We start from the raw sequence: 18,884 nt of genomic DNA, 5'->3' as shown, positions 1-18,884 counted from the left end.
GCAGTAAAAAGTGGTGCAGCTGCCAGAGGGCAAAGATGATTTGAAAACCGACTCGTCACTCTAACGACGACGGTACAAACGGAAGAAGAAAAAAGATGGAATGCCAAATGAGGCCTGCTGAGAATGATTGACAAACGAGGATGGTTGAACAAGGAGTTGGGCGGGAGTAAGATGGATGGTCTGGGAGAGGGAAGACAGGAATAATGGGGATCGTATTGAGGTGATGGATGGACAATAGGTTGCGGATGAGTAAAGATAATGCAGAAAGAAAGGGAAGAACGAACTATTCCGATGGCGAGGGCGTATGCCTCGACGATAAGACGCGTGATGTTGTCGTGATCCAAACGGTAGAGGGTTTTGGGATGCACGAAAGAGAGATGGAGAATGTGAAGGCTGACCAGACTCCGTACTCAAAGGGCGACGAGATGATGGGAGCGAGACACGAACAAAGGGTCGGCTGGAGAGGTCCACTGTGAGCGAAAGGGGTTTAGTGTTTACTCGGAGGATCCTCGGCAGCTTCGGCACTCTTAACTGCATACGTCTCTTTTCGCATATGTACTTGCCGGATACGAGTCAGTGATTGACCTGGACCTTTGCTGTGAAGTCAATCACTTGCAATAAATATACCAGGCAATTGAGCTCCAAGAGAGTCTTTCCGAGTATGCCTTCTTTAAACAATGCGTCCCGGGTACCTGGCAAGCGCAGTAGTTGTAAATGCCTTCCTCAAGTGCTGCCAACGCCGTCGCAGCTGCCCCCAGCCGTGACAGGCGGGTCAATGTCCAGTGGAATTCAATTGCTGGAGAGCTGCAGAACAACGGCGGCCGATCCCCAGCGATCTCCAGAGCTTCACCCCTGTAGCGGCAGAAGCATGCCCATCTGAGGAACGGGGGTCCCCATCTGCCCAGGCTGCCAAATCAGCTCAGATAAAATGGGCGACAGACATCTTGACAGTGTTACCGTCAATCCGTAGATCCAATCGTCTGTCGAGAATTGACAAGCACCGCATGCACCTTTCGACCGTAAGTTTGAGTCCCTCTTGCCAACATAACGAATTCGACAATTAGGGAAGTAAAGAAGTGGCCAGATTGAGGTGGTTCCTGACTGGCGACTGTATACACATTGCGTCATAGCTCTCCTGTAAGAGGATAGCTTCCTCGCATGTCGGACTGGGACCCGCCCCGAGGTTGCCTCTCACCATCCGCATCGCATGTTCCAGACGAACCGTTGCAATTTACTTATAAACACACCACACGCCATTACCGCATTCGCATCGCATTCGCGCAGCTGATACGTTTCTTACACTTCTAGTCAATTTCAACAGACTCCATTATTGAAATCGGCCACAATGACAACCTTTATCCCGGCCCTGACCTTACCCCACCAGGTCTTCGAGAATGCCGCCGCCTCGATCCTGCTCCCGATAGCTCTCGGGACGGCCGTGGGCTACTCTTCGCGACGTACGTTCCCCCTCGAGTAACCTCGCAACGTTGTTGAATACCGATACTAACAACGGTCATATAGCCAGGGACACTAAGAAGACCTACGCCGCCATCAAGAACCCCCCAGGCCGCCCTCCCGCCTGGGTCTTTGGCCCGGCATGGACTCTCCTTTACGGGTAACCCCACCAACTTCCTCCCTTATCACAACCCTTCCCTCCGCGCCTGTGTCTAAATCTGACAACCGTCCAGATTAATGGGCTACTCCGCCTACCGCGCCCTCCAAACAGGCCTCTCCCCAACCTCCACCCTCTCCCAAATCGCCGACACAAAACACGGCGCGACCCTCTACACAATCCAACTCGGCCTCAACCTCATCTGGATGCCCCTCTTCTTCCTCATGAAGCGCCCCATCGCCGCCACCGTCGACATCGTCGCCCTCCTCGGCATAAACTCCTACCTCACCTACCTCTGGGGCTCAGTCGACGCCGTCGCCGGCGCCTGCCTCGTCCCTTACCTCGGCTGGCTCTCCTTTGCGACCTACCTCTGCGCCGGAGCGGGTTACCTCAATGACTGGGACCTCAAGGGCGCCGAAGAGCGGTTCGAGGCCGAACAGGCCGCCAAGGCTGGAAAGAAGCAGTAGTGTTGCGATTGTTACCGCTGTCGTGCGGGTGTTTGTGACACGTGCAATGGTGTAGAGAAGGGAGAGGAGGAAGAGTGGACTTTGTGGGCGTATCTGCGTGCTATGGCGTTCTAGTTGGTATTGGCTGGCCTGTTCCTTACGTTGAGCGTTTATTAGGAAGAAAACTCGATATTCCAGGCTTAAACAAACAAATGCTCGTTGTGTGATTTGAGACCCGTTGAGCGTGAAGACTATATCAGACTGGTACTGAAGGACAAGGTACACGGAACGAGCAAAGACGAACTAGCAAGGTTTTCATCATTATGAAGCAGAAGGCGGGACCACGCAGAGAGATGGATGATGGTGAGAGATCCAATGTCCCTTAGCCCCCTATCCTGTCCTTTGACCATCACAGCCAACACCTCGCAGACTTGCGCGGTAAGCTTATCATCCCAGTAACAGTCTCCTAGTAAGACAGATTTCTTCACAAACAAAGGCCGGTTTGGCGGTGGAAAGGCAATACATCAATATGTCAAACTGTGTAGCCTTTGATTCAAAGTTGTGTATAAAAGACTCAATAATTTACGCTCATGTCTCTTTCAATTTTTGGTAAAAATCCACATCCTTCTAGCCGGGCCGATCCAGCCCAAAGTGTATGCACATGTATAAATATATATACTTGTTTCCGAAATTGCATCCCCGTTTACGCCTTCTAAATGCCAAATTGTATAAAGCCACCTCCCCGTCTTCCAACCACAACAGCAGCCACAACCACCCAAGTCTAGGATATCTCAAAGGGTTTCGACACGTGTAAAGGGAAAGGAACTCTATTGGAAGGGGAAATGTCGCTTGAGGCCGTCAAAAACAATGAAAATGAAGGCAGAGCTGGGCGCTGAGCGAAGACACGTAATACCGCAGCCCCGGTACAGCCCCCTGAGCCCGTGTTGCCGCCAGACGGCGGCGCCCTCCTGCCAGAATGACCGGTTCTGTGCCGCGTCGCCAATAGCTGCCGTCTGCATGCGCGACTTGATCGTGTCGGCCGGGAAGAAGAGGAAGTTGTACGACACACCGCCCGAGGCACCCGCCAGCGCCTGCTGCCACAGTGGCAGCGGCTTCGCCGCCAGCGCGTCCCTCTCACCTTGGGTCTTGGCCGACTTGGCGTTGAGCACGTTGAACATCTTCGTCACCGTCTCCTTGCTGCCAAACCACGCGGCGCAACCACCGGACTCGCGGATCAGGGTGCCCATCTGTCCATGCCAGAAGCCTCTGATGCCTTGGTGGCGGTAGATTTCGCGGACAACAGACAGCGGGCGCAGCTGCTGTGGCGCCCCCGAGCCGTCGGCGCCGGCGGGGGCCTGGATCTTGCACTTGACGAGTTCGACGGGCGTCAGGACGTATGACGTGAAGAAGCCGGAGAAGGCGCCAGTGAACCACAGGGCTGAGAGTGACAGCTCCTGGCCTTGGGGCGTCCAGCCCGACTGGTATACGGCGGCGCGACCGATCCGTTCGAAGAAGAACAGACTGCTGTTCTCGAGCGCAGCTCCGACGAGCGGTGCGCTGATACCGCGGTATAGGCCGCGGAGGCCCTCGGCCTGGAAAGACTGGCGGAAACAGTCGACCGGGCCCTTGTAGCGGAGGGGCTGGTTGTCGGGTTGGGATTGGAGGCGGACCTTGACCGTGTCGAAGGGGTACTCGATGTATTTTCCGACAACGCCGGCGACCTGATGGGAAATGGCTCGTTAGCGAAATTCGCTCAAAGCTTCATTGGCAAGCGGGCGACTTACTGATCCGTAGATTATGTCCTCCATGGCCTCCAGAGCCGCGGTACGGCTCTTCTTCAGCGACACGGGTGCGTCATGGTGGGGAATCTCCATCGCTACTGCCGCCGAGTCCATTGTGATGGCAATTGCGAGTTGCGATGGCTAGCTGATAGCTGCCTGAGCTATTTGGAGGTCGCCAAAGGTATGCGTAAGGTCGGACGAAGGGTCGAGCACCCTCGGGTTATCCCTCAAAGGTTGGTGTGACGAGGGGAGGGGGTTATTGTGTTTGCGCGAGTTGGTCGCTCGTCGAAAAGTACCAGCCAGGATACCGCGCAGCTCAACAGCTTTTTGGATTGCGGCCGTGAAACTTCGAAACCACCAACTACACCGAAAAACAAAAGTAGAAGCAAGTTTGCTCAAAAAAAGGAGCAAGTGTAGGACGTCTGGTTGAATAGAAGGCTATTCAGCACTGCCCTCACTGCTCCCCCTCGGACTGAGTTGAATCAGGGAGGTGGGATGACCATACAGGAAGACGGAGTACGGACGGGTACCGCGGGGCAAAAGCGAATGTAGCCGGGCAGTGTCTACGAGTGTGTCACCCAGCAAGCGCGCAACGCCCAAGAACTTTTTTTTTCGGGGGTGGGTGGTATTCGATCAAAAAATACCCACCGATACCGGGGAGGGTTTAGGTCAGTTTCCAAGTTGGGGATTCTCTGCACCAAGCTTGCAACCAATTCGAAAGGCTTGTTTGTGTCAGTGTCGATCCCGTTGGGTCAAATAATTCTCGCAACGTTAAAAAGCCCGCGCGCTAGAGAGAAAGAGAGAGGGAGTAAGGGAGGCAGCCAAGAGGTTCAGAAGAGGAGTAAGAGAGAGAGAGAGAGAGAAAGAGAGAGAGGGATTTAACAAGACGGTCGTCAAAACGGCCAGCTCATGACTTGAAGAGGCGCATGGCATGGGGTTTATACTAGAACCATGTGAAAGAAACGGTGAAGGGCGGGCGCGCAGGAGGATTGAAGCGCGGAATTGCAAGTTGCTGGTGGAGTTTTGGGCGGCACCAGCAAGGCAAGGTCAGCATGGAAGTAGGTACATTCCCATCTTCCATGACTGAGGTAACTTAGATGTACCTTCCTTACCTAGAGCGAAGGCACCTTGGGTCGGGTAGCAGAAAATTCTCTTATTCTCTTTCCCGCTTGTGAGTACCTACCTACCTTACCTGGTCCATTTCGTCGGGCACTGCTTTCTGCGTCTCGCTGCGGGACACTAGGCGCACTTTCCAAGCCTAGAACATCCCGGGGGGCCTGACATCAGACCGAGGGAGGAACATTGCGTAAAAGTGCTCTTTATGGTGGGGTTAACTCTGAAGTGCCCTGCCAGTCTTGGTCGGCGGGAGCTAGGCAGTCGTGTGAGTTCTTGGAAACCCCGAACCGATGAGGGCGGGAGTTGAATCCTTCCCCGCTGTCGGTGTCAGGCACAGCAACATGCCCCGCCATCTGGGCAGGAACCAAGATGCATTCATCACCTTACTAGGTACCACTGAGAAGAAAGATACTTGAGGTGGCCAATCTGTTGGAACAGATGTCCAACAACGAACAATAATTTTGGGGATCAAATAAGGTCTTGGGTGGCGTACATGAACACCCACAATGATCAGACACAACTTTTGTCAAAAACAACCAACATGCCATGGTGTGGAGGGTAACAGCACAAACGGCACAAAAGTAGAGACGCTAAAAGAACCGAGGCGCCGACGATAATGGCTCGGACATAAGATTTTTATCAGATCAGATTATCACGATAATCTATGAGGCCGGACCTAGTCCACTTTCATCTATTCAGTCTCTTTTTCTCATCCACTCGCCATGCTACCGTCACCCATTACCCTACATTAGGCGCCCCACTGACCCCCCTTGCCTGACGACTGCTGCTCCTCTCCACCGGCTCTCTTGTGCCCTCGCGTGGGTTTCTGCTGCGCGGCCTCGTGCCGCCGAAGCTCCTCGGGCACACGCGAGATGGAGCTCTTGGAGAGCATCTGCTTCAGGTCGTAGAAGAGGTCCGCATCCTCGTTGCCCAAGAACGTGATGGCAACACCGCTCTTGCCCGCGCGACCCGTACGACCGATACGATGCGTGTAACTCTCGATGCTGGTCGCCATGTTGAAGTTGATGACGAGACTGACGTCTGGCACGTCGATACCTCTTCCTGCCAGGTCCGTTGCCACGAGAACCTGCGTCTGCCCGTTGCGAACCGACGCCAGCGCCGCCTCTCTCTGCTCCTGCGTCTTGCTTCCGTGTAGCGTAACTGCAGAGTAACCCATCTGCTTGACGTCTCGCGCGACAGCGTCGCAATTGCGCTTGATGTTGACGAATACGATGATAGGCGGGGCAAATTCTCCAGCGGCAAGAATCTCCTGCAATCGCTTCTTTTTCTTGTCCTCGCCGGACACCATCTCGACCCTTTGCTCAACCGTGTCGACGGCCTCGCCAGCATTACCGATTGTGACGATGGCCGGGCGCCGGAGGTACTTTCTCGCAATTTTCTCGACAGTCGGCGGCATCGTGGCCGTGTACATCATCGTCTGTCTGTACCTATCCCTGGCGCCGAGATAACTCTTCATCAAGGTCGCATTTTCCGCATCATCCGTGTCGGGCTTCTCGTTGGTCACCGGGAGGGCATCAAGAATCTTGTTCACCGACTCCTCGAAACCGAGATCGATCATCCGATCTGCTTCATCCATGATGACGTAGCAGCATTGAGACAGGACAAGGACGCGTCTTTCGATACAATCAACCAGACGACCGGGAGTTGCGACGATAATCTCGGCACCTTTGCCCAATGCATGCACCTGTTCCTCCATTGAGTGACCACCCACGATGCTGACTACGTTGAAGCCAAGCGGGTCGGCGAATTTGTGCGCTTCAGTTTCAATTTGCTGGACCAATTCACGCGTAGGCGCCAGAATAAGGGCGTACGCTCCGTCGTTTTTGTTGATTTCAGTCAAGGGCGGCAGATCCGAGATGTAGACCAGCAACGGCAGAAGAAACGCTGCAGTTTTACCCGAACCAGTGACAGCCACACCGATGAGATCTCGAGCCTGCATCGCGATAGGAATGGCTGCTCTCTGAATGGGCGAAGGGTCCTTGTAGCCGACCCTGTCGACGATCTCCAGTAGCCTTCGCGGTAACCCTGACTCTTTCCAGCTGCGCATCGGGTTGGGGATGAGGCCACCCTTTGTCGCAATGCCAAAGTCTTCCTTGAAAATTCTCCAGTCGCGTTCTCGCATGTCCTCGAGTGTCTTTTTCGACCAGTGCTTGCCCAGGCCTGACCGGTCTGCGCGCTCCTTTGCCTTCTCTCGTGCTTTGTAGAAGTCCTCCATGAATTCCTTTGCCCGTTGCTTTCCGAATTCGCGGTCTCTCTCCTCAATCATCCTTGCCCTTCTTCTCGCAATCTCTTCGGCTTCTTCAGTGTACTCGCCAGACAGACTGCCGAATGTGTAGGATTTCAGGGTTGTCGAGTTGGATTCGTACATCGGGTCGTTCTCGAGTGTGGTGTCTTCTTCCGCGTCCCATTCGAACTTGAACTCGGTTGCCCTCTTGCGCTTCTTCTTAACCGAGAAGTTGGACTGTTTGTTCACCTCAGGCCCGAGATACCGGTTGCGCAGCAGGTCGGCCTCGATAGCTTCCGCCGTCTTCTTTTCCTTGCCATCCTTCGTTGTCGTCTTGCGTTCTGGCTTTTCCCGCCCCCGGCCTCCGGCGCCTCGACCATCCCTGCCGTTTTCCGTGCCATTCATGGCCTTTGGTCCGGTAGGCACTCTGCTCCCATATCCATTCTGCGCTCTGTTATCGCCCGCGCCGTTCGCCTCGGATGCCCATTTCCTTTCGAGATCTGCCTTCTTTTTCGCATCCTCCTCGGCCTTGCGCTTGCGCTCTTCTTCTTCCTGCTTGGCCTTTTCTGCTGCTTGGCGCTCTCGCTCCTTCTTTGGGATGAATCGTAGCTTCGATGATGCAGCGTCGGCGGCCTTCTTCTTCTTGAGAATCTCTTCGAGGTCCAAAGGAACCTTCTTCGCTTGGTTGGCGCTCATGGTCGGGTTTGTTGTGGTGTTGTGACGAGCAAACAAAGGAGAGGATGCTGACGGCAGAGATCTTCGTTGCGATCGCCTGCCTAGTAATCGTATGGCGATGCGTGTCAGGTAGATGCCGAAACCGATGGAATTTCGTTGCTGCGAGGTCCACGGTTTCACTGACCGCTGTGAATGTAACAAATGAGGAAGTATTAATCTATCCCCTGCGAAGCCTTCGAGTACCTGGGATTTCGGGTGGCGTCTGGTGACTGTGTATTCCAGAAGTTGAAGATGGGCGATTTATTTCAGATACCTCAAGAGAAGGCTGCGATTTGCGCCACAAGATAGAAGGCGCCACACAAATGCGACCCAATCAGATCGCAAACTTTCCGGCAATTCTTTCCCAAGCTCCCACCCCTGTCAGTCGTATGCACCTACAGGGGTGGATAAGGCTGGTCGCTCCCAAATTTGTCCAGCGTATCGATTGAGAGCATCCCCGAACGAAACCGACGAAGAGAAATCGCCCGACGAAACCCTCCACTCCCGTTCACGACAACGACCTGGCAATGCCACAGCGCCTGCATCGGAGGACATAAAAAAAAGTAGTGTACTGAACGAACGAACCACCCACAATGGCCGCCGCCGAGCAATACATCCAGCTGGCAAAGACGCTGCCGGCACAACTCCAGCGCTTCTTCGCCCGCTGGCCGCCCGCCGCCATCCTGCCTCACAACATGGCGGCGACGACGCCCAAAACGGGCTTCCAGGAGATCACCCCGAACCCCTTCAAGTCGCAGAAGCACGCCGCCACGGGCAAGTGGCACGACCCCGTCTACTCCATGCGCCGCCAGGCCGAGATCGTCAAGCTCGCGCGCCAGCACGGCGTCGAGGAGCTGCTGCCCCCGACGGTCAAGGGCACCGAGTACAGGATCGCGCACCGCGTCGAGCACGGATTGAGGGTCAAGGGTACCGGTGTCGGACAAAAGGTCAAGGGAAAGATTCACGAGAGGATGGTGCAGCCCAGGTATGGTCTCTTACCCCTACATTTCGCAGTCGAGGAAACCTCTTTGGGCTCTTGAACTTTTGGTCAGATCAGGCAGAAAGAAATGCTAACCATGTGCTTGCAGAATGGAGAAGAGGAGAGCAGCCGTGTTGGTGATGCCGAAGCTCATCAAGGAGTGGAAGAAGGTAAGCGTACAACATCAGGTGTTTCTAGATGTGGTTTACTAACAAAGTTGCACTAGGTTGGAAAGAAGAACTGGACAAGATTCCCCAAATAAGCGCTCTATTCGGACTATTCCTTTGCGCTGCGTCAATACCATAGACGATGTACATATACCATGTATTATCATGTATAAGAAACGAACTCGACCAACTCCCGCCGTTTGAATGCCCCCCCCCCCCCCCCCCCCCCTGGTGATGTGTTGGGGATTTCCCCAAGTCTGGGCGACGAGAGCGACATGATAACTCCTCCACCACATTCTCATATGTTGGTGCATATTGACAAGAATTTCTAGGACAACTCGACAAGGAAAGACTCTACTGGTCACGTCTTGGAAGGCGAATTCAGAAGTTCAATTTCCAGTTAATCCCTCAACCACAAACCACTCACGTGATCCCCGCAGAAACAAGCTTCTCAAAAACTCCAATTCGCCAGGGAAATTTTCACTTACAATCCCAAAACGACAGCCCGCAATCCAAAGCGGCCCTGTCCGCCGCCGCCGCCGTCGCTCTGCCACAAAACTTCCCCTCTGGCCCAAAATGACTTCTTCATCTACGGCTCCGGGACAAGGGCACACGCACTACACGATCCTGGGTATAAGTCGCAAACTCGTCCAAGAACAGTCAACCACGGCGGGGCCGCAGCAAATCATCAAACGGGCCTACCACCGCGCCCTCCTCCAAAACCACCCGGACAAATACCCACAACTCAAGAGTATTCCTGCAACTGGCCCAACTTCCCGAGCACCATCTCACTCCTCTTCTTCTCCTTCCGCCACCTTTTCAATCGACCAAATCTCATCAGCCTACAAAGTCCTCTCAGACCCAAAGCAGAGGGCAGAATACGACCGCGCCCTGGACCTGGCACCAAACAACCAAGGCCTCCAGCGCGGCAACGGCGACGAAGAAAAGTCCTTTCAGACGGGCATCGAAGTCGTCGACCTCGACGACCTGGAAGTCGAAGAGCCTTCCTCAGAAGACCCCGAGGCTGCTGAGTGCTGTTGGTACCGCAGCTGCCGGTGCGGCAACCCGCGCGGCTTCCTCTTCACCGAGGCGGACCTGGAGGAGGCGGGCGAGAACGGAGAGCTGCTCGTCGGCTGTCAGGATTGTAGTCTTTGGATGAAGGTTCACTTTGCCGTGGTCTCGGATGATTGATAATGTGGGAAGAAGTTTTCAGACGAAGTTCAAAATGAAACACAAAACAAATTTGAAAAGAGGCCACGAGTCCCTATTCGTTGGATTGATAATGTGTCAATGCTATTGTCTCGTTCACTCATAGCTTCAAATGAGTAAAGTGTCAACCGAATCGATCCCTCATGTGAGCCTTACAATTAAGTAACGCGCCTTCATATCACACGACTCTTACCGGGCCAAGATGAGGACCTTCCTCTCAGCCAACCTCAACTCCGTGGCCAGTATCATTCTCCTTCACATCTCGGGTATTTAGAAGCCTCTCCCTAACAGATCACCACCCTCCACTGTCCAGTATTTATGTCATTGGCAATGATCTCTCCAGCCAATCCCATGAGTCTGGCTTGCATATTGGTCTTTTAATAGTCTCTAACCTACTCCTCAACCTGTATGCGGGGGCCTTGGCCATCTATACTAGAATTGACTTCTCAAATTTGCCCATCTACATCTCACTTTAGTTCGAAACTGTCGAGTTACCCCAGTTCACCTGTCAACCCAAGTGGGCAGTATCCCAATATTACAGAACACTTTTCAACAAACTTCCACCATCACCAGGTCAAAGATAGTGGCAATACCAAACAATTGTCACACGATTTTCAAAACTGGTTTGCCGGATGTGCTTCTTTGAAAGCAATTTTAGTCTTTTTTTGTTGTTGTCCAGACGGCCTTGCATTAGAGTCTAAAAAAGCAAACGTGGAATCAACCTCCAAAATGCTCTTCTTTAGCCCCCAGCCAGCCCCGTGCTAGGAAAAATCAACCCCTTCACAATTCTTGTGTGTATTGCCTAAACGATGCCGATTCGCAAAAACGAAATCTCCAGTCCACACTCCGTAGACACCAGTCCACCCAAATCCGGCGATGAACGCAGGTTGCAGAATGCTACGAGACCAATCACACCTTACTCAGCCTTGGGCTCCTCAGAGGCAGCAGCGGCCGGCGCCTCGGCGGAGGCACCCTCCTCCTTGGCGGCGGCGGGGGCCTCGGCAGTGCCTGACGCCGCGGGCTCAGCCTCAGAAGAGGTCCAGAGGGTCTGTATTTCGTTGTCAGCGTAAAGTCTTTTGTATTGCTGGCCGGGTCATCTTACCAGGTTGTCACGGAGAAGCTGCATGATGAGGGTAGAATCCTTGTAAGACTCCTCGCTAAGGGTGTCAAGCTCTGTAGAGGAGTTGTCAGTGAGTTGCACTTGCTTCGAGTGGGACGGTACACACCGGCAATGGCATCATCGAAAGCCTGCTTGGCAAGGTGGCAAGCCTGGTCGGGGGCGTTGAGGATCTCGTAGTAGAAGACGGAGAAGTTGAGGGCGAGGCCGAGGCGGATGGGGTGGGTGGGGGGAAGCTCGGTCTGGGCAACCTCGGTGGCAGCCTTGTAAGCCTCGAGGGACTTGTCGGCAGAGTCCTTGCGGCGATCGCCAACGGCGAACTCGGCAAGGTAGCGGTGGTAGTCACCCTTCCTATAGGAAATGTCAGCACAGCGTTCGATACCGAGAGAGACGCGAATCCTTACATCTTGTGGTAGAAGACCTTGGACTCGCCAGACTTGGCAGAAGGGATGAGGTGGGCATCGAGGACATCGAGAATGTCGTCGCAGATCTTGGCAAGCTCGGCCTCAATCTTCTGGCGGTACTCCTTGATAAGGCCAACCTGGGAGGAGTTGCCCTTGGACTCCTCCTTCTGCTCGATGGAGGTGACGATTCTCCACGAGGCACGGCGGGCACCGATGACGTTCTTGTAGGCAACAGACAGGAGGTTGCGCTCCTCGACGGTGAGGTCACGGTCCTCAGAGGCGACGATCTTCATGTTCTCGACCATCTCTGGAAGCCCAATCATCAGTATAATCCATCGTTTTCGATGGGCAACGGCCACATACCCTCGTAGCGCTCAGCCTGCTCAGCAAGCTTGGCCAAGTACACAGCATCATCCTGACCCATTGTGGCGGTTGGTATCTAGAGCGTCAGGATTGATTAGCACGTGTCAGGAGACGAGACCAAAACTGCGTTCCAAGTGTATTGTGAATGTGAGATTTGGACAAGTCGGCGAATGGAGGCGCAAATTGATTTCGGAAGAGCGACGGGGTGAATTCAACGGGAGAAGGACGAGTTGCGGCGTATGCGCCTCGCTGACTTCATGACTTGGCTTCGGCCCCCCGCTCCTGGTGGGGTTTTGCGCCTGACCGATCAAGATAGGGCGCGCAGTGTCGGTGAAGGTCTCAATCGATGCAGAAAGAGGAGCGGATGGCAGTTTCGTGAAGCGGTCGACGCAAGTCGGCAAGAGGCGGTTGTTGGGAATCGGTGGAAGGAGATTGCGGCGAGGGATGCGATGACGACAGAGGGGGCACGGGGGTGATGGGGGGAGGGGACCACGTACCTTGGTGCGATGTTTTGAGGTTGGCGGGGATGTTCAGGTGGAACGATGAATAAGTTGTCAATGGAAGATTCCCGTGTCGAGACTCGAGCTGGATCGGAGCAGGGGAAGAGAGCGTGACGAAGGGTAAATAGAGGCGGGTGTGGGCGGTTTTGCAAAGGTAGTGCGAGAGTTTTGTGAAGTTGAGAAATGGATGAGACGAAAAGGTGATGGATTGAAATTGAGGAAGGGGCTCTGGGCTGCACAATACGTGAGGTGGCCCAGGCAAGACAAGGCAAGGCGACTGGACTGACTGGGGGGGGGGGAAACGCCGGGGCGGTAGGTAGACGTAAGTTAAAGCAGGTAGGAGGGGGGGGGGGTGGCTGCTGCCGCACCGACTGGACTGGACGGGACCCGACTTGAGTGGTTGACTTCCTGCCCAGTGCCAGGTTCCATGGGCAGGGACACACTGGGCTGGTGAGCCACGCTCTGGCCAGTCACCGTCGAGGGGCGTCTCAACCAATCCCCATCTGCGGCGTGCTAGCCCTGGAATGGCCGGCTCACGTGAATCATCCCGGGGTAGCGTCAGGTATTGCGGCTGTGCTCTGCGGCTGAGAGGTACCCCTCGAGAGCCCCCAAAGTCTCTCCAAACGTACCTTACCATCCCACGCATCCTCAATGCCTATCCAAACTCCCGTGCCTTCTTCTCCTGCCTTAATTTAAGGTACGTTGCCAATGGAACCTGACTCTACGACAGAAAGTGGGGGATACGCAAAGGTACATCTCATGCCTCTTTCCGCTTCCTTTCTTCGGGTCCAATTCCCCGGTGCCGTGCTCTCTCCCCAGGGCATCTCACTCGACATGGTCTTACTCTCGTTGCTCGTGGATGGCCTTGAATTCAGGTACGGACATGATCAAGGCACTCACTAGATAGAAAGCATGCTGCGCCACGGGCAACCTGGCACCAATCCAAGGCCTCGAAGAAGATGACTTCTGATACCAGCTCGCTGCTGTTATCCAGCTTCGACTTTCCTACGCCCAGATCACGTTACTATGTTTGTTGTTGCTTCGCTTTTCATGGCCAAACTCTGCTCCCAGGTTCAGAGTTTAGATCAACTGGGTAATATACATACTCGCTCCAAATCATACAAGCTGCAAGATGATGCGAGGCCAGACCCCTCTTCCCGTCTTCTCTCATCCCACTTCGTCTCTTCTTTTCATGCAATCGCCGAGCGGCCACCGTGCCCTCATTCATCCTTTGAGTTCAGGCACTTGTTCCGTTCTTTGGTCACATTAGACTGCCCTGCCTGACCCAAGGTCTTTCAAAGCAAAAAGCATCTTACCTCACGTCAAGGTAGGTTGCATACTGCTGTTCGTAGCCGGGGCCCCTTGAACTAAGAACGTGTGTTTCCTCGGCTGCCGTTGCCTGTCTTGGCAGGAGGGGATGGCAGGAGAGTTGGGAAGAAATAAAACCGGCCTTTCCTCTCCGTCGCTAGTAGTCTGAAGCCACGAAGCCATCTCAGGTTTGGCCAAGGCAGCACTTACACGCGGCGTAGGTAGGTACTCTACAGTCTGTACACTGGAGAGGGCAGATGCCTCCTCTCCACTAAAAGGTACCTCGGGTTGCGAGACAAAGACGAGAGACGTCGCACCACAATGACTACACACCACCGGCACCCCATCGGTCGCCTTTGAAGCGACGGATCTCCCGCATCTCTCTCTCCCAGTCCCGGGGGCCATCCTAGTCGAAAAAGGAGATTCAGCCTTGCCGGAGATAACAACAAGGGCGGATAAGGCTACGTGCTTACCTGGAGAATGTAACCCGCAGTGGACTACGAATACGGAGCAATACCTACGAAATCATCGGGATAGATCATGGAGATATGCGTGTCCCCATTTTATGCATAAGCCGTTTCGGAGCAATAACACCGGCACACCAGACGAAGCACCACGCAATTCACAACCCTTAGTAGGAGCTGAGAATCTTTCGCAGCTCAATCCAAGCGTACGAATAGCATCTCCCATCTTGAAAGGTGCCTAGGATATGGAAGCAGAATATCCTGTCGCGTGTTGGTCGGGACGGGATTATGCGGATGCTCACAATTGCATCACAGCTCCATCGACTGCTTGGCCATCTTGTACACAGCTCAATGAGTCAGCGCGATTTGGCCGCAAGCAGCTGACCATCACTGAGTGGCCTGTGGAAATCATATCCAGGCACTCCAGGTAACCTCAGCGTAGCTTGTCTACGTCTGCTCACCTTAGTCAACGCAATCCACCGAACCCGAGAAATGCCGGCCCGTCCATGTTAACGATATACCTCGCTCACGCCGGGTATGACGTATCACATCCTCGTACCCCCATACTCGGGTGAAGAAGGACGGACCGGAGTAAGCAAAAGCTCCCTCCCCCGACCAAAAAAGTATCTAGGCACCTGGTTTGACAGGATCAGATCATCCCCTCCTTGTCCAATGAGCTAGCAACTTGTCTCCCCTTCCCCGAGCAGGAGCTATTCCAGGCATTACCAGCACCCCAATCCCCACAATCCAACCTATCACAAAACCCGCCCAACTTGCACCATCGTCATCGGCCAACTTGCTTCACTACAAAAACATAAACACCTCCAATTGGAAACCCCCAAATCCTCTTCCGACACCCTCTAGATACCTCTTCAAAATGATGCGCATCGCTGCTACCAAGGCCGCGGCCCGTCCCCTCACCCTCGCCTCGAGAGCTTGCTTCAGCACCACTGCTCGCACCATGAGCGAGGGCGACACTGGAGCTCCCTCCAAGTACGGAGGCGGGTAAGTCTTCTCTCTCCCGCCCTTTCCTCGCAACCGGTCATTCCCCGGGCTCTATCGTCGACCATGTCAATCGACAACGACCAGATCAACAAAGAAATGAACTCAAGGCTGACAATTGCTCTGCAGCGACGCCTTCCAGAAGCGCGAAAAGGCCAACGAGGACTACGCCATCCGCCAGCGCGAGAAGGAGAAGCTCCTCGAGCTCAAGAAGAAGCTCAGCGAGCAGCAGGCCCACCTCCAGCAGCTGTCTGACCACATGTTCGTCCACCACCTATCCTTTCCATCCATTTCCCCGTCCCCATCCAAACCCGCTACATTCGCGCTGCAATGACGTCGCTTTCCATATGGCTCAATTTCCCAAGACTCTTTTGCTAACGATGCTCAAAAACCAGCGACGAGATCACCAAGAACCAGGGTGGCGAGAACAACTAAATCAAAAACAAGATGCAACTTCCCCCGCTTCAGTGAGGAGGTCCTTTCAAAGCGATAATACCAATGGAGAGAAGGCTTAGTTAAGGAAGCCGGACAAATGTACCAAATCTGGAAATGGAAGCAAAGATTGATGATTTCCGCGCGAGCAAATGTCTGAACTTCGAAGCTTTTCAATCTTATGTAAAATCATCAAAAAAACACCTGGTATTCACCCACATGTCTAGGCTACTATTACAACGTACTCTTCGTGGTTCAATGCACCATTCTTTGCGGTGCCGAAACCATCCAACTCAATTCTTGCGAGGCGACCCATTTCTGTTCAATACAGTCTACCTCAATTTGAGCGATTAATGACACCCCCGATCTTTCCGAGTCGTCTTTCGTTGTTGCAATTCCTAAATCCTTCCTCTCGTAACCTAAGCTGCCTAGCAAAACACAAACTCTTCCACGAACCCTTTGCCGTGTATCCTGTTCCTAATCAACGCCGGCCCATGTAAGATCTGTAAAAGCTCTCCGCGGCGTCGTTCTCCGGCGCTCCGTACTGGCTGCCAAGGTTTTTGTTCGCCTTCTGCGCGGATGAGACCTTGGCCTGCAGAGATGCGGCGTTGGAGTCGATCCACTGGAGCTGGCCGAGGTGGCCGTTGAGAACGCGAACGATCTGGCTCAACTACAGATGGGGGTATTAGCTTTGTAGGCGCAATATTGGGTAAATCAGTATCACTTACGGGATCTTCAGGCTTGGTGCCCTTGCTAAGAGTACCGGAAATATCGTTGATCTCCTTGACCATCTTGGACAGGTCTCTGCTCTTCTCGTCGAGATTCTGCGTGAGCTTCTCGGCGAGCTTGTATGTCCGCTCGCGCTCCTGGTCGGGTCCGGCAAGGGTCTCACCCTGTCCCATCTGGCGGGAGAACATCTCCTTGACGTCGGCCTCATAGCGGTCCAGCCAGTCTTCGAGCTCATCCTGCTGGCTCTCGACGGCTTGGAGCTGGCGCTCAATCTCGTGGCTCGCCTTCTCGGCCTCAAAGGTGTTGAGGTAAAGCTTTTGAATCTTCTCACCGTTGTCGACCAGGCCCAGGTCCCAATCGGCGACCTGGTTGGCGTAGTGCTTAAAGTCCTTCTGGTACTTGGACAGGTCCGAGGCCCATCGTGTAATGATGTCGTCCATGGACTTGTTCTTCAGGCGAGGAAGCTGGGATGTGGGACCGGTTGTAGAGGCAGCGAGAGTATTTGAGGTGCCAGTTGTGGCAGATGCGGCAGCAGGTGTGGTGCCGGCCTGAGCTGATATTCCAGCAGCCAGTGTAGCTGCTGGCTTGGCTCCGAATAAACCACCAGCCGATGCCGCTGTGCTGGGTGCGGTGGCTGATGTGGTTGCAGCGGCAGTGGTCGCAGTCGCCGCAGGTGTAGATGCTGGCTGAGAGGTACCGGCAGCCGGAGTGGCCCCAAAGAGTCCTCCGCTCGCAGGCTTGCTCGCGGGTGTTGCTGCAGCTGTACCGCCGAACAGCGATGAAGGTGCCGCTGCGGTGGTGGGTGTAGAAGTTGAGGGAGGAGCAGGCTTTGCGCCACCAAACAGACCTCCTGCACTTGCGCCAGCCTGTGTCGCGGCAGCCGGCGTGGAGGATGTGTTGCCGCCGAACAGGCCACCAGCAGGGGCAGCAGCTGGTGTTGAGGTTGTAGGAGTGGCAGGCTTCGCGCCGCCAAAGAGCGCACCGCCAGCGGCGGAGGGAGCGGCGGGAGTGGAAGCCGGCTGTGCTGAGGTAGTGGCGGCAGCTCCTTGGCCGAATAGACCACCAGAGCTAGGAGCGGGCGCTGCCGGTTTCTGGCCTCCGAAAAGACCACCAGCAGCCGCGGGCTGCTGTTGTGTTTGTCCGCCGAAGAGACCACCGGCACTGGCCGGCTGCGCTGTAGATGCAGCCTTGGACTGAGCCGCACCACCGAAGAGACCTCCACCGGTGGCAGGTTGGGCCGTGGAAGCAGCCGTGGACTGTGCGGTGCCGGTCGCAGCACCGAAGGGAGACGGCGCGGCGGATCCAGACGGCGCAGCACCGCCAAACAGGCCCCCTGTAGCTGGCTTCTTGTCAGCAGGCGGAGCTCCGGCTGGTGTCGTAGATCCTCCTAGAGAGAACATAGGCTTTGCGGGAGTGGCCTGGGTTGCTGGAGCACCAGCGGCGGGGTTGCTTGAGGCAGCCTTGTTGCCAAACAGGCCTCCAGCGGCAGGAGCGGGTGTGGTTGACGAGCCCGCGGCGGCATTCTGACCGAACAAGCCTCCACCAGGAGCAGGACTGGCAGTGTTTCCGCCGCCGAAGAGACCTCCAGCTGGCTTCGCCGCTGCGCCTCCGAAAAGGCCTCCTGACGATGCGGCTGGTGTGCCGGTCGAGGCAGCGGCGCCGCCACCAAAGAGTCCTCCAGTCGGCGTGGATGTGCTAGGCGTAGAAGCACCGGCTCCTCCAAACATGCCGCCAGATGCGGGAGTCGAAGAAGCACCGGCAGCCGGCTTGGCGCCAAAGAGACCTCCTCCAGCCGATCCAGGTGTTCCTGCAGCAGCGGCCGGCGTGCCACCGCCAAAGAGGCCGCCTGCTGGTTTTTGTGCAGTGTTCTGCCCGAAAAGTCCTCCGCCTGAAGCTGGTGTGTTGGCGCTCGATCCAGCTGCCGCTCCTCCAAGGTTACCGAAAGAAAAGCTAGGAGTGCCGCCGGAGGCAGCAGCGCCGCCAAAGAGACCTCCAGATGCAGGCGCAGAGGTTGCCGGGGTCGAGCCGCTGTTCGACGTCGGCGTAGACGTGTTACCGAAGCTGAACGACATTGTGTGGAAGGTTCGTGAATCGATCGCGGCTTGTCGAGATGAAGCCTGACAAAGTCTCGCAAGCTATTTGCGAGCTACGTACAACAAGCTGGTGTCTGGGAAATCGTATATCGTTGGGTTCAGTGTCGTCGCATTGAGGTGCGAATCGACCACCTGAAGCTCTGTTGGTCGTCGATGAAGCAATCGGATTTGTCTCGTAGATATGCGCTGACTCGTTGCGGCGT

General features: G+C 54.9%; 8 protein-coding genes across 8 annotated transcripts; 4 read left to right on the top strand and 4 right to left on the bottom strand.

The window, feature by feature from the left end:
• The first annotated feature begins 1,237 nt into the window (after positions 1-1,237).
• On the top strand, positions 1,238-2,363 carry BDP81DRAFT_29571 (TspO/MBR family protein). Its single transcript, XM_060583096.1, has 3 exons — positions 1,238-1,457; positions 1,522-1,615; positions 1,689-2,363. The coding sequence occupies exons 1-3, from the start codon at positions 1,346-1,348 to the stop codon at positions 2,077-2,079; spliced, it is 597 nt and encodes a 198-aa protein (XP_060445458.1). The 5' UTR covers positions 1,238-1,345; the 3' UTR covers positions 2,080-2,363.
• Positions 2,364-2,885: 522 nt separating this feature from the next.
• BDP81DRAFT_320187 (mitochondrial carrier domain-containing protein) lies at positions 2,886-3,953 on the bottom strand (the record flags this gene model as incomplete). Its single annotated transcript, XM_060584504.1, has 2 exons — positions 2,886-3,779; positions 3,843-3,953. 2 exons carry the CDS (start codon positions 3,951-3,953, stop codon positions 2,886-2,888), a joined length of 1,005 nt encoding a protein of 334 aa, XP_060445457.1.
• Positions 3,954-5,373: 1,420 nt separating this feature from the next.
• BDP81DRAFT_428466 (pre-mRNA-splicing ATP-dependent RNA helicase PRP28) lies at positions 5,374-8,133 on the bottom strand. Its single transcript, XM_060590427.1, has one exon. The coding sequence runs from the start codon at positions 7,894-7,896 to the stop codon at positions 5,704-5,706; it is 2,193 nt and encodes a 730-aa protein (XP_060445456.1). The 5' UTR covers positions 7,897-8,133; the 3' UTR covers positions 5,374-5,703.
• A 374-nt stretch (positions 8,134-8,507) lies between these two features.
• BDP81DRAFT_394492 (uncharacterized protein) lies at positions 8,508-9,155 on the top strand (the record flags this gene model as incomplete). Its single annotated transcript, XM_060587969.1, has 3 exons — positions 8,508-8,899; positions 9,003-9,063; positions 9,120-9,155. 3 exons carry the CDS (start codon positions 8,508-8,510, stop codon positions 9,153-9,155), a joined length of 489 nt encoding a protein of 162 aa, XP_060445455.1.
• A 277-nt stretch (positions 9,156-9,432) lies between these two features.
• BDP81DRAFT_428464 (uncharacterized protein) lies at positions 9,433-10,401 on the top strand (the record flags this gene model as incomplete). Its single annotated transcript, XM_060590426.1, has 1 exon — positions 9,433-10,401. A coding segment is annotated over exon 1 (611 nt), but the record flags the coding sequence as incomplete, so codon positions are not given.
• Positions 10,402-11,109: 708 nt separating this feature from the next.
• BDP81DRAFT_29533 (14-3-3 domain-containing protein) lies at positions 11,110-12,311 on the bottom strand. The gene is made up of 5 exons (XM_060583094.1): positions 12,154-12,311; positions 11,791-12,097; positions 11,496-11,737; positions 11,372-11,442; positions 11,110-11,317 (listed from the first exon to the last, which is right to left on the bottom strand). Exons 1-5 carry the CDS (start codon positions 12,212-12,214, stop codon positions 11,186-11,188), a joined length of 813 nt encoding a protein of 270 aa, XP_060445453.1. The 5' UTR covers positions 12,215-12,311; the 3' UTR covers positions 11,110-11,185.
• Positions 12,312-15,302: 2,991 nt separating this feature from the next.
• BDP81DRAFT_394489 (mitochondrial ATPase inhibitor, IATP-domain-containing protein) lies at positions 15,303-15,862 on the top strand (the record flags this gene model as incomplete). Its single annotated transcript, XM_060587968.1, has 3 exons — positions 15,303-15,430; positions 15,557-15,688; positions 15,823-15,862. The coding sequence occupies 3 exons, from the start codon at positions 15,303-15,305 to the stop codon at positions 15,860-15,862; spliced, it is 300 nt and encodes a 99-aa protein (XP_060445452.1).
• A 478-nt stretch (positions 15,863-16,340) lies between these two features.
• BDP81DRAFT_319918 (Nsp1-like C-terminal region-domain-containing protein) lies at positions 16,341-17,028 on the bottom strand (the record flags this gene model as incomplete). Its single annotated transcript, XM_060584481.1, has 2 exons — positions 16,341-16,529; positions 16,588-17,028. The coding sequence occupies 2 exons, from the start codon at positions 17,026-17,028 to the stop codon at positions 16,341-16,343; spliced, it is 630 nt and encodes a 209-aa protein (XP_060445451.1).
• Between the last annotated feature and the right edge of the window lie 1,856 nt (positions 17,029-18,884).

This window comes from Colletotrichum phormii (genome assembly GCF_030913505.1).
Source record: "Colletotrichum phormii strain CBS 102054 chromosome Unknown BDP81scaffold_10, whole genome shotgun sequence".
Lineage (NCBI taxonomy): Eukaryota > Fungi > Ascomycota > Sordariomycetes > Glomerellales > Glomerellaceae > Colletotrichum > Colletotrichum phormii.
This window is presented reverse-complemented; position numbering and strand designations above follow the sequence as displayed.